The sequence below is a fragment of the Oreochromis aureus genome, linkage group 17 (assembly GCF_013358895.1).
Source record: "Oreochromis aureus strain Israel breed Guangdong linkage group 17, ZZ_aureus, whole genome shotgun sequence".
Lineage (NCBI taxonomy): Eukaryota > Metazoa > Chordata > Actinopteri > Cichliformes > Cichlidae > Oreochromis > Oreochromis aureus.
In genome coordinates, this window is record NC_052958.1 from 5,324,209 (window position 1) to 5,337,952 (window position 13,744).

General features: G+C 38.8%; 1 protein-coding gene across 1 annotated transcript in view; it reads right to left on the reverse strand.

Moving 5' to 3' along the window:
• Nucleotides 1-13,744, reverse strand: part of cerk (ceramide kinase) — a 54,334-nt gene that overhangs the window by 15,268 nt on the left and 25,322 nt on the right. Inside the window, exons 4-10 of the mRNA XM_031758514.2 lie at nucleotides 13,009-13,134; nucleotides 12,279-12,345; nucleotides 9,551-9,696; nucleotides 4,137-4,211; nucleotides 3,860-4,012; nucleotides 1,866-1,971; nucleotides 1,522-1,601 (exon numbers count right to left, since the gene is read on the reverse strand). Of these exons, the coding sequence (XP_031614374.1) occupies nucleotides 1,522-1,601; nucleotides 1,866-1,971; nucleotides 3,860-4,012; nucleotides 4,137-4,211; nucleotides 9,551-9,696; nucleotides 12,279-12,345; nucleotides 13,009-13,134 (753 nt within the window). The remainder of the gene's footprint in view (nucleotides 1-1,521; nucleotides 1,602-1,865; nucleotides 1,972-3,859; nucleotides 4,013-4,136; nucleotides 4,212-9,550; nucleotides 9,697-12,278; nucleotides 12,346-13,008; nucleotides 13,135-13,744) is intronic.

The following is a 13,744-nucleotide window of genomic DNA, read 5'->3' on the forward strand; positions in this document are numbered from 1 at the left end:
AGAGGGAAAATTATGTGATCTCGGAAAGCAAAACGATTCATTACCCACCCCCCCAACACACACACACACACACACACACACACACACGTTGCAAAAACAAACTTACAGAGGTGATAACGTGAACCAATGATAACAAGCCCACCGAGGCTACTTTAAAACAACAGCATTCTAATTGGAAAGCAGTGATGTAAAAGTTAAAGTTAAAAAAAAACAACAACAAGAAGACATCCAACGGTGGACTGTAGGCTCTGCGTTCGGAGAATGTTTCCAAATGAGTGTTTGCTTTTGCAGGAGAGGCTGGCTCATTTGCAGTGAGGGAGTGTGTCGTGCCTCATTGATTTAGCAGTTGTCTGAGATTTCCCTCACCAAAGAAGAAGACAGGAAGAAGAAGGAAAAAAGCATAAAACAAACAGCAGCAGTGGCGTGAGGCAAAAGCCCCCTGTCAGTGCTGGCAGAGCCAAATTTTGTTCTGATTAGTGGAAGCTGGTCACACGGCCCGCACAGATACACAAACAGGTTGCGCTTGCTTTTATATTTAAAACAGGCGACAAATAAAAAAATATAAACACAAACACTCCAGAGAAGCCCTGAGTGCCAGATAGCCAAGAGAAGAAACTGCTGAATTTAACATCCTGACACTAATTAGAGAACACACACGCACAGATCATCTGCAGCTCAGAGTACACACACACACACACACACACACACACATATAAACACTAACACCGGAGTCAGTATTTCATCTGGCTCCAGAGGGCTTCTGCTGCTGTGTCGCAGTCTTGAGAGGGTTGGGGGTAATAAAGTGTGTGTGTACGTGTGCAAATGGTCAGAGGGAGAGCAGGAGGTGGCTGTCATCCTCGTTCCTGTGCAGACAGAAAGAGTCTGAGCACCGACTGGGAACATGTAACCTCACAAAGTAGGCGCGAGGGCTGGATGCTGGAGATTCGGTAAATCAATAGGTTAAAAGGGAAAAAAAAAGAAAAAGAAAAGAAGGCGGCTCCGGGGGGGCATAACAGGGGAGCTATGCACTGTCACTAAAAATCACTTTACGTTTTCTCATCAATAACTCATCAAGAATCTCATCAAGAATTTTGCCATGCTGCAGGAGAGAAAGAGGAAGAAGAAAAAGAAGAAGAAAAAAATCAACCCAACAGAAAACCCAGGAGCGAAATGTTGCAAGGGAGAAGATGATGCGGTTATTTACACTCAGTCCACCTCAGGTACTTAATCTTTCGCAGAAAAAGAGAGAAAAATGCAAATCATCCCCTGTTTTATGTGTACAACTTCAAGGGAAAAGACAGCCAGCGTGGGATTGTCTCCTCTCCTCTTTTTCCCCCTTCTTCTCCTGTCTCTATTCTTAAAACTACAGCCTGTAAAAATACTCATTTTCACATGTATCAGAAGCCTGGCAATGGTTTCAAACTAGACAAACAAGCAGATAACGAGGTAGAGAAATGAGAAATGCACTTTTTCCTGTGTGATTAAGGCGGCACATTTCTAGTAATAAACCCGAACCCGTACCTTTGCCAGGCTTTTCCTTCTCCTCCGACACGTCGCCGTGCTCGTCCTTTGATGAGCGGTTGTGCTGACAGATGCTGCACCTGAAATATCAGTGAGACTTTGATTAAAACATCAGTCTCCCTGCTGACATTCCAAACTTTAACAAGCCTAAATGATGCATTTGATAGGAATGCATTCGGTCCATCTGAAACCCGGCTTGGCTTATAAGTCTAAAGCCTTTTGTAGCTCGGTCATGTCACATTTTATGGTACAATAAGTTGTCGAGTTACACAGTGACAAGCACTTTTTGGAAAAGAATGAAACTTCCCCGAAAACCCAAAATAAAGCGATAGCTTTTCATTTACCCGGATCGACACTGCAGCTTGTCCCTCGGATTCCCCACGTCGTCCTCGGCGGGGAGGAAAGAGACGGTGCCCTCGTAGTAGTTGTGGCTCAGAAAGGTTTTCACACCTGGAAAGGAAACACAGTCAGTGTGCAGAATCTAAATGTGCCAGTGTGTTTTATTTTGTTGTGCTTAATTTCAACCTGAACTCTTTTTCTTAAAGGTTTTACTATAAAAACAAAAAACACAAAAACACATCACTGCACGCATCAGTACACAGTTTGTCAGATCTGTCTCCCACAGGGAGATTGCTGCAACGCTTGGAAAACATGAGATGCTCTGCAGAAAACTAATAGCCCCGCCCCATTGGTACATGAAACCTAGTTCAGAGGTCACAGGAAAGTGTTGATCATACATGGTTTATGAATTTCAAGTTTGTGAAACTTCCACACAACCTTACAATCATCCAGATTCCTTTGCTGGATGACACAACCCCAAGTGGATTTGTTCTTCTCCCCTGGGATCAAACCAGCTTTCACTTGTTAAGTATGTAACCCCCTACCCTGCAGAACCACTTTATTGATCACTGTTGATTACTGCATAAAGGTTTGATTAAAAAAAAAAAAAAACCTTTCTAGCTTATTGCATTCATATTATTTATTAATTGCACAACTCTCTTGCACAATGTCACTTTCTTCTTTAACTTCATTTTGATTTTCTGTAGTTGTAAAGTTTTTGCACTCCCTCACAGCATAAGGCACTCACAGTGCTCCTGTGGCACTTTTACTTTAACTATGCTGTTTATTTATTGTAGCCTGCACTACCTTTTATTCGTTATCCTGCTGCTGTAATACAATTATTTCCCTTGTGGGTTCAGTTGTCCACCTGGCTAACTACCTGTCCATCCATTCATCCACCCGTCTGTCTCTTATTGCATCACCGTATCAAATGCTGGCACTGTGTCCAAGCAAATATGCAAAGGGTGTTGTTTGGTCTTTGCTGCTATTGTATGCAGAGTTGTGTCAATATTTAGAGTTTATTATATACTCCTCCTACAAATGATCATAACTGCCAAATTGTTACACCTGTAAGGATGCTTCTGTGTTAAACGTGAACACAATAAAGGTGTTATTGTTATTTTTAAACAGGGCTAAACGTAAGTGATTTAACTTTGGTCAAGTTTTCCATTCGGTGCAGTCTTCTGGGAACATGTCTAGACAGCTTCCACTGTGGCTGCTATTTTAGTCTTCTACTGTCCACTTGCGCTGTGCACTCTGCGATTTTACGATGATCCTCAAACGGCAAAAGAGCAAACATCAAGCTCTCTTTCAAATTGACCTGAATTTTGCTTGGAGGATCATTGTTGGTGAGAGCCAGGCCTACAGCTACATCTAAGCACTTTTCAGCAGTTCACAGTGGAATAGTCCACAGTTTCCAAGCCCAAAGGTAGCCCGAATCACTTCCCTGTGAGTCCTTCCACTCCTTGAAATTGAAAATCAATGACCATTCTGACACACAGCACACATCACACAGGCACAAAGCACACTGGGACATAACATGACTAGAGAACATTTTGATCACACCTCATTTTTTGGTGCCTACATGCAACCAGGAAGTGTAAATTAAAGTAAAAAGATGAGTTTAAATTTATGGATTTCTATTTTGGATAAGTGGAGCTCAATTTTTGTGGATCAAAATTGCTTATTTCTGTTCAGCTGGCTCTAGTTTAGTTTCCTATCTGTCATCATAGCGTGGAAGCAAAAAAACAATAAAAATAATATGTAGTGGTTTCTGCAGAGCATCTCATCTAATCGTGGTGTTAGGGAAACCGTTGATGCTGCTGCTGATGTCTGGACCCTTTACAAAGCCAGCAAGCCCTGGGATGAACTCCAGGTTAAATCTTTTGTTAAAACAATTCATTGTGCGATTGATAGCGTTTAAGAGCAGTGGGCCAAGAGTTAAAAATAAAAGGTTAAATGATCCAGGCAGATTTTAGAAAACTGATGGCCCACATACCTGCCAGGTCATATCTGGCAGGGCCAAGCCATCTGTTCCTCTCACTGTCTGAAAGCACATCTCCATAGAAGCCGTAGCCAAGCAATGAGACTGAGTATCTGAGAAAGACGTCATTGTGATGAACTGAACACACATCCATTGGCTGGGAATCACCTGTTGAGACAAACAAAAGAAGGACAACAAAAAAAACATGAATATGAAACTAAAATTAGTCTAATCTTTCAAAGGTTGTTGGTTCTTGTAAGTTTTTCATATTCTTTCAGCAATTTCCGCTCACCCACAATGATGTGTAAAGCAGAAGTAACTGGATCGTTGGTTCCCACTGTAGCAAAGCAGATACAGTCAGTAGACCCTGTTGGATTACGGAAACAAAGATACGCTGCGGTTAAAGAAATAAAAATGACATACTTCTTTAATTTACCAGAAGGTTAAATCCTCTCTTTGTTTGTCTGGGTTTTTAAAAATGTGGATACATCTAATCAGTGGCTCTGGAGTGTAGTGGTTTATACAATCACCTAATAAAGTGAAAGATCCCTTTCCTGCTAATTATGCTTATATTTAATGATGAAAAAAGCACATCTTATTCTTTCTGCCTTATTTGTTTTTTTGTTTTTAAATGTGCCAGCATTGGTTTGGCTGTAACTGTCACCATGTATTCACAGGTACATACCGAGGGGCCTTTTTCCTTTTAAATCCATGTCTTCCTCCATTGCTTAAGACAGGAAATGGAGCAAATACATGATATTTTCCTATGTCTTCAACTCTCGGTAAATCTAAAGCTTGCAATATACACTTAGGATATGTGATGGGTACTCTGTCATGAACGCCTTCCAGCTAATCAGGAGAGACTGTGCAGCAGCTTAGCAGACACTGTTGGCACTTAAGTTTTCCAAGATGCTGATAGTGTGTGTAAAACATACTCTCATAAATTAAATCAGTCCTTACACATCATAAACAGGGTCACGTCTCTCAAATCTTTGACCAAGTGAAGGAAATTTAGTTGAATAATTTCACTAGACGGAAGCAAGGAGACATCGTAGTCATAAAGTTAACTAATCGGATAGCTCCAGGCTCCAGACTATCATCAGCTCTCTTCAAGCAACAAATGAGGGATAAGAGGCAACCCCGCTTTGTGAGAAATGTTGAGTTTGACATTAAATCTTTCAACTTGAGAGGTAATCAGCCAGCATCTCTTTCTGCACCACATGGTGTAATTTCAGACCTATCTGGCCTACTTTGATCATCCTCAAGTGGTAATATAGACCTACTGCCACTGATGAAAGACAGAGAGCGCGAGCAAGGGAGCAAAGAGAGGAGAGTGAAATCTAACCAGTGATGTTTTGAGCTGGCTCACAGAAGCGTGACAGGGAAGATCAGGCCTGTCATTCAGTAGCGGACACACAGATGAGTATGAAGATGAGCTCCCTCTCTTGCTTTTTCTGACTTTCTATGAATATCACTTATCTGGCCTTTGCTTCTTCCCCTCCGAGCTTCATAATCACATCCGAAACACTTTCCAATTGCTCCTGACAGCCCTGCACTGCCTGCTATTTTGCTGAGCATAAAAAAGGTGACATGTGCCATTTCAGTCTTCTAAAGCTACTCCGTAAAAGCCAGCTGACTTTGAATGAATATAACTGCTGCACACAGATCTTCAATGATGTTTAGTGCTCAGATCTTCAATGTTTTATTCCCCTTAAGTTGCTCAACCACAATAGCTTGCTGCCATATTCTGAGGAGAGAGCATAAACTGTCACAAGGCAAATCCTCAGTGGAGATGCTCCATTTTTTATCTGTGTTTCCCCTAAAACTGTCTTGCCAGTAAAATCATCTTAGCAGTTAGATCATCTTTATCTCTGGGAAAACAATGGACACTAGATGCTTTTAAGAGCTGCTCCAAAAAGGATATTTTCGCTGTTTCAATCCTCGGTACATGAATATATTCATGGCTGCACTGACAGTATCTTAACAACAGCCTCAAACCAAAAAAAGCAAACCTTTGATTTAAAATATATTTGTTTTTTAATCAAAATTGTCTAATTTGTGTTACCTGAAAATGTTTCCAGTAGCAAAGAAAACTAAATGAACAAATGAAGTGTTCAGTTGAGATAGATGCTGACACCCAACTGCAGTTACTCAGTTCATACTACAGTTAGCACAATAAAGCAGCAGTGTCCCATCAGGGCAAGCAAGGGAAGGACTGCTTGTCCAGTGAAATCTATAAAATAGTCATCAGTTAAAACTCAAGTAGATTCAATCTCTATTCTTTCATCTCAGTGTTCTGTCTCATAAGTTTGTCTTGTTGCCCCTTTTGCATTTACTGTTTAAATTACTGCCATGTTGTTGGGCTCAGTTGGCTTTTGTCTCCGGAAGCAGGATTCACTCTGCTTAATTCCAATTTCATTTGAATCTGTATTATATATACACATTTCATGGGTGTGTCAGTTCCCTATTGATAAAGGGCTGGAGCTGAGCAGGCTGAGAGACCAGCAACTTTTTCTGGTTGTTCTGTTGCACATTAAGGATAAACCTCTAGTCTGTGATGGGAGAATTATCTGAGACTAGCAAGACAAACTGCTCATCTCTGGTCCCCCCGGGCTGAGATCAGTCATGATCTATGCATTGTTGTTGTAACATCTAGTGTTAGCAAGTAAATAAGCACTCTGTGATTTATTGTAGTAACAAACGAGTTTCCTCTCATTAAATCCTCTACATCAAACATGTTGGTGGTTAGAGTGACAACTTTTTTATTAATAGGCAAGTTGACCAGCTGCAGGCTTCAAGTACACTTTTAGATTTAGTAACTCTGAAGTCACTTGGTTGACTGAACGTCAATTAAGTGAAGTTTAACCAGCTGTTTTATCAATTTTTCATTAATATTTTTAATCCTTCAGTAGATACTGACAGTCAACCATGTCACCCAATGCTCAAGCCTTTTCTTTTTTTTTTAGCTGTTTTGTTGTTTATATATTTCAATATACTTTAACAGCAGTTGTGTTTTTTCTGAACTTATTACACATAATTTCCTTGGGGATTATTAAAATATTCTGATTCTGATTAGAGATATGTGTTCCTCACAAGAAGCCACTACAAACACTTTTTATAGAATATAATGCATTACTAGACATGAACTGAACTTAACCTTACACGTCTGCAGCAATAATAAAATCCATATAACAGTCATGGGGAACATTTTTCTGCAGTATAACAATGGTTATGTTCAGTACTTTACAGTTTTATGTGGTATAGCTACTATTACTAAAGTAATGGTTTTAATAAATTTCTTCTTCAGTCATCCTTGTCAGCTAATGGTAAATATTTTAAGTATAACAGTAATAATATTTTGAAATTCTTCAACCAGGAAGGCATGCAGAAAGCTCAAAATTTCCATGCAGTGTGTAGCATAAATAAAAGAATAAAAGAGGCAGAACCAAATCATGAAACGCTATATTTTAGTGGTTTAAGATCTATTATTCTTTTTGGATATTCATCATCTCTGTTTGCTTTTCTGTATAAGTCACCCTGCACCACTGCAATCAAGTCTGTTCCTTTTATTGGATTTTATGATAACTTTTTGTTTACTCCCCAAAAATCTAATGTTCGACTCTAGAGGAAGTAGTAGAAAGCCACGGCTCAATGCTGCAATATATACAGCATCTTCACTGGTTTTAGGACACAGACTACTTTTCCTGTGCATATAGGCTGTTACATATGACCACATTAATAAATTAATTCAGGCATGGAAACAGAGTACAGCCGAGTTTCACCCACACCAGAGGAAAAGCGGTTTATAGCTCTGCAATGACTTTGTATTGAATGACCTTGTGAGCTCCATTTGCTAGCAAAAAAAAAAGAAAAGAAAAAAAAAGAGAAACATCCATAGAAAAGTAGTGCAATAAAATGTGCAGCGCTATCTACAGGATGAGTGGGTAGGAAGGTGACACTCAGTATGCAAAACATGTATGTGTAGCAATGGGTGTGATTTTTAAAGTATAATGCATTGCATGTTTTCTTCATAAAAAAATTAAACAAAAACAAACAAACAAACAAAAAAAACAAACAACTGTGCAGCAGATATGTTAAAAAAGAACATTTGATTGAAAGTTCAGTGATAAGTCCATAAACAACTTTACAACCAATTCCTTTTAACTTTACCCCACAGGTCAAGTACCCACTCAGTAATGGTACAAACATGTAAACAAATGCTTTCACCAGGTAGCCATAGGCCCCAACACCACTTTGTTATCTCAGCCAGTGACAGACAGTGGCAGACATTCATTCAATATATGCAAGAAATTTTAGAAAAGGTGGCCATAACACACCTAAAATTTTAATTTATCTGCTTGTGTAAAATGACAAAAGTCCAAATTGTGCTTGTAACTGTCCTAAAAGTCATTTATTCTGTGCCCAGCTGCTTTTTAAAAACCTATGTTATTAACATCAAGCTGTGCACAGGATAGCCTCATATTGGTCTTGCACTGTATCTCTATCCTCATGAAAATTAAAGATTTCAAAATGTCACTCTGCACGTTTCCATTTATGGCACTTGGACTGATTGACCCTCTGCAGGCCCCTGTTGGGACCCCCTGCCCTGTTGCCATAGAGATCATTGCTTGTAACTCAGAAACCTGGGATCAGAGAGCGTGAAGTTATCGCAATTAGACTCTAAATCATGTTCTGGTGCGATTTTAATGCATTTAAGACTTTTCTTTTAACTGTAGGACCACTTCAGTCCAATTTTATTAAAAAAAAAAAAAATCCCAACCATCCATCATCCAACTTGCTGTAACTCAGTTGTTTGAGACTGCAGGACCTTATGAAAGAGTCACAATTGATTTCTGACAGCAGAGAAAAACCAAGTGTGACCTCAGTTCATTCAGCTGTGGGTTATGTCATGTGTAGATAGAGAATATAAAAAAAAAACATGGATTTTTCATTTGAGAACAAAAAATAAAAATTGTGCAGGCTAATCATAATGTCTCGGGGTATTATGTTCTACAAAGCTTTGTGCAGGAAAGATTGTAAAGTTACAAGTTTTAAAAAGAAGACCTTGACTTCAGAAGTTGGTGTTTACCTGTGATTTTGTAGTTTTTCCATCAAAAAGAAAAAATGTAAACAGAAAAAAATACCCAGAAAAAACAGACTAGAAAGTGACATCCATCCTTTCTTTTTAAAAACATCTTATGTAATCCAGGGTTACAGAGTGGATTGAGCCCATCTTAGCAATCGTGGGGCAGAGGCAGGGCACACCCTGGATAGGTTGCTAGTACTAAAACATACAAAAAAAATTGGCTACCTATAGCCATTTAGAATCAACAGTTGACCCAACCTGCATGTCTTTGGACTGTGGGAAGAAGTCACATATCAGAGGCCCCAGTCAGTGGATTCTATCCCAGCCTTCTAGCCCTGAGGTGACAGTGCTAACCACTGCTCCACTCCAACTCCAACTTCAATGGAGCATAAGTTTGTGACAAGTTAGTAAAAAATTCTTCTGTCAATATTTGCATTTTTTTAAAATTAAAGTTTCACTTTTTTTATTACATAAACTTCATTAGAAAAGTCTAATTTCATTTCAAATCTTTATTTTGTGAAAAATAAGAGACTGAAGAGACTGATGCCACTCTACTGTACAATACATATAGAGCAGATTTCCCACGGATTTTACAAAATGACACGATTCCCAAAGCTCACCTGCGGGAATGATTCCTATCCGTAGAGAACATGGCACCAATTCAGCATCCGGTTGGTTCTGGTCAACACCGTGGTCATTTTGCGTCCTGGCAACCAACCCGTGAAGGACTTCACTGAACATCCCATCTCCACCAACACACACCACCCTTGGCAGAAAAATGAAATCGACAATTCAGTAAGTGTTTTTGTCATGACTCTTCTAATACGCAGATTCCTGGTCATCCGGGAAGATCGACTGGATGTCACGTAATGACTTGTGTTACATGTACATGTGCTTGAAATGAAACACACATGCTAGAGGGAAAATAACTACACAGCTGGAGAACTTAGACAAAAACATCACTGAAGAGGAGGCCCAACTGTGCGAGCCCAGTAAATCAGAATATCACACTGTGCCATCAGGCGTAACAGCTTCTCAAGTCCAACTCAAAACTTACAGAAATGGATCTATAAATTATATGAACTGCAGAGTAAAACCATAATGGACTCTAACCCTGCTCTGAATGAATAGCTGATGAAAAGGAGCTGGAAACAACGGGGAACTCAGCTGGAAAGTAGGAGACCCTTTATATTCCATGATGAACTGTATTTTACCATTGAATGCCACCTTTGGATCACAGACCTGAGCAGCTTAATGTACAGTTTGAGCTGAAAACCTTCATTTATTGTCAAGATTTAGATTTAGAAACAGACAACTATAAAAAAAAAAAAAACTATAGAAAATGTTAAAATTCCAGTAAAACTTCCTAGTGATATTGCTTCATTGTGACTTTTGACCACTTCATTTTACGTTAACGTCATCATAGGCACTGGATCACGAGTATTGTTTTATACACAGCATGTGCTCCTATACTCCTGTAGGGTGTCCCAGGGATTAGTCATGGGTCCTTTATTATTCTCCATCTACAAGTTACCTTCGGGTCCAATTTGTATCTAGATGATTTGCAGCGCCATTTCCTCTTCATATTTAATAGTACTATTAATAAAATTGCAGGTTTTTCTTAGAGAAAGTAAAAAAACAACAACATATACATATATTATCAAGGAACATTTATTAGTTAAAATTGTAATGGTTTATAATGACATGTGTAACTACCATCTATTGGTCACACATGCTCAGGCTTGTCAGGAATTGTAGAAAATGTCCTTAGGGACTAGTAAAGCACTATACAAATACAGGCCATTTACCATTTACCATTACTCCACTTGCAAAAATGCTCAACTTTCATGACTGTGAAATTAGATCAAACAAGAGGTTGGTGCCCACATGATGAATGTTCATCTTGTGATCCATTTAATTGACTTTTATTTTGAAATGAATCTTTTAATGTTGCTTGTTCCACCTCCTTCCTTTGTTCCCATTTTCCTGTGAATATTTCAGCCAGATGCATTTCCTACTAGCTAATTAGCCACCTAGCATATATACAGCCATCCTCCCCTTTGTTCCCTGCCTCACTGTTTAAAAGCAAACTTTAAAATTGGCTTGTTAGAGTTTTTGGACCCTAGGTACCAGTGTATGACTCCAGCTTGAACATTAAAACTGAGTTATGGATCATTACCATGGTAGAGTTTTGCTTTAATGGATATGTCTCAAGTAATTGTAGCCCATTTTTTATTGAAGTTCTACTGAAATCAGATTGTGTGCTCTCTTTACTTCAAATTACTTGTCTATACGACATGCCAACTAATAACATCTTAAACCTAAATCAAGGTCTGTTCAGACTGGATGTGTAAAAAAGTAAACAAATTAATGTAAGACTTAGCTAACTTTGTGAGCCAACAACATTGTTTTTTTTAATGAAATGTCCTTTTTCTTTGCAAAGTGTTTTTTCACACTTATATTTAGTTTTTAGTTTAATTTTAGTTATCTAGAATAACCTTGAAATGGGCCAGTGTTAAAAACACAAAAGGAAAGAACCTTTCATTTTTATCATTTCCTGTCATGCTATGATAAAACAGCACCAAACCTTTTGAACATTACTCCACAATTTCAAGTCTTACCATAACACCAAACTAAACTGAACTTTCCCAACAACAACAGATCTGCAGGCTCGTAACAACCCCCATTCTACAAGAGAAACAGCATCAAAAGCTACCAATATAAACCACCAGACTGATGTTTTTTAAAGCTTTATATGGCTACAAACCCTTAATCTTACATTGGAGTGCTTTTAGAGCACTCACATCAAACATCTATTCAGTTTAATCTTTATATTTTTTTTTTAATTGTTTTTATTATAAACCAATGATGTTGGTTTCCGATCAACATTGTTGGTTTCTGACTGAGTTGTATACAGCATTTGTATTTTATTTTATTCTATTGTATATAGAATTTTATCTTATTCTTATGCTATTCCAGTGTTTTTCTCATTTTTGCTTTGTAACTTTGCACTGTCCACTTTCTGCTGTAACAAAACAAATTTCCCATGTGTGGGACTAATAAAGGCTATCTTATCTTATCTTAAATTTTCTTTGCAAGCATTTATTACTTGTGGCATAGAGACTACAAATGATGATCAGAATATTTTCACATTGTTAAATATGAGAAACACAAAGAAATTTGTATCCGTAATCTGTCACAACACAACGGAGGTTCATATGAACTATGGCCGAGTTTCTCAGTAGCTTTATTAAAGGACGAGCAAACAAGCAAGAGTCAAGTTCATGTCACGGTGAAGAACCAGTTTTCAAAGTCTAAAAGCATGAGCTACCTAGCTTAAGTACCTACCCGTCATATTTATCTAGATTGGCCTCTGTTTTCAAGTGGTCTTCGGCATGATTGGCACGCTCTGTAACTATGGAAACAAATCAAATCGCAAGCATTAGTAGGCATTCAATGACAGGGAATATACTGACAAAATAACTAGGCACTTTGTGGCTTGACTGGTAGAACATGCACTCTATTACAGACATTTTGAAATACAAGACAAGGAAAGTACTTCACTTTTGAAACATTCACTGGAACCTATCGAGCAGATTAATGGTCAGAAGAGGCATAAGTGTGCTGGCAACCCCCCCCAAAAAAACCTCAGCCTAATTCAGCTACTGTATACTAGCCAGCAAAATGAGCCTATAAAAACAAAAACAATATCTGAACAGTAAATCTGTTTACCAGGCATATAATATCAACACACAGACACACAATTCTGTAACTTACAGCAGCTGAAGGAAGCCCAAGGTGAATAGCAGTCCCTCTGATGGACCATCAATACCCCAGACTATGTGTAGCTGTAGCAAACACTTATTGAATAATAGATGTGTTTGGATACCCGAGCTTATCAACTATCACAGCTTCCATTAAGGTGGTGGCATGATTAATGGCACTATAAGCCAAATCATATCCTTGCAAGCCTCTCCAGTCCCCACGCGAGGCCACAGTGGCAGTGGAGATCTATATGGCAACCATCAAGACTCATTCTTTATTTAAATGTTGAGTAATGCAACTGATAGGGACTCACCAATCACAGTGGTCGCAATGCCGGCAAGGCGAAACATTGGGGCCACCTTCTGCTCGTAAATACGTTTCCCATGACGCTTTCCACCGAATGGATTGATGTATACCAGAAGGCTCTTTGGTCGATTGGCTGCAAAAAGAGGGAGGGGCATGAGATCATCTTTTAAAATGTGTAGAGTTTACCTTTTTTCTTTTCTTTTTTTGGAAACAAACGTCCAGCTGACAAAAGCTTGATGAAGTTTTCATTAACCAGAGACCTTTCTCAAAATGCTCAGTCAACCTGACTGGTCCCCAAAACATGCCGCTCAAGAAATAAATGGTGTGTCTACCGACTGTAGGAGGAGTGCGAAGCAATTCAGAGGCACTGCATCATTCAGTGATAAACCTACAAAGAGCTGCGATGGAGAATACTAAATGGCTTGTTTATGGCTGTTGTGGAGGAGTGCATTTAGGACAACAAACTGAGATACATGGGAGGCTCAAAGTGAAAATGAATGGATTTGGATCAAGTGTTAAATGAGTACAAAGAAATATAGGGTGCCATATTGTTTGGCAATAAGACAAAAGTTCCATTAGATTACATAAATGGATTGTAAATGGGCGATGTAAAGGTGTGTGACTAATACTACTGAAGATGCAGGGACTTCTTCAAAATGAATGCGGTTAATTACCTTGAATTGATTCGTCCTGCCAAGCGAAATGGGACTAAGAGGACCATTTTAAATGGCTTAAACCCACCT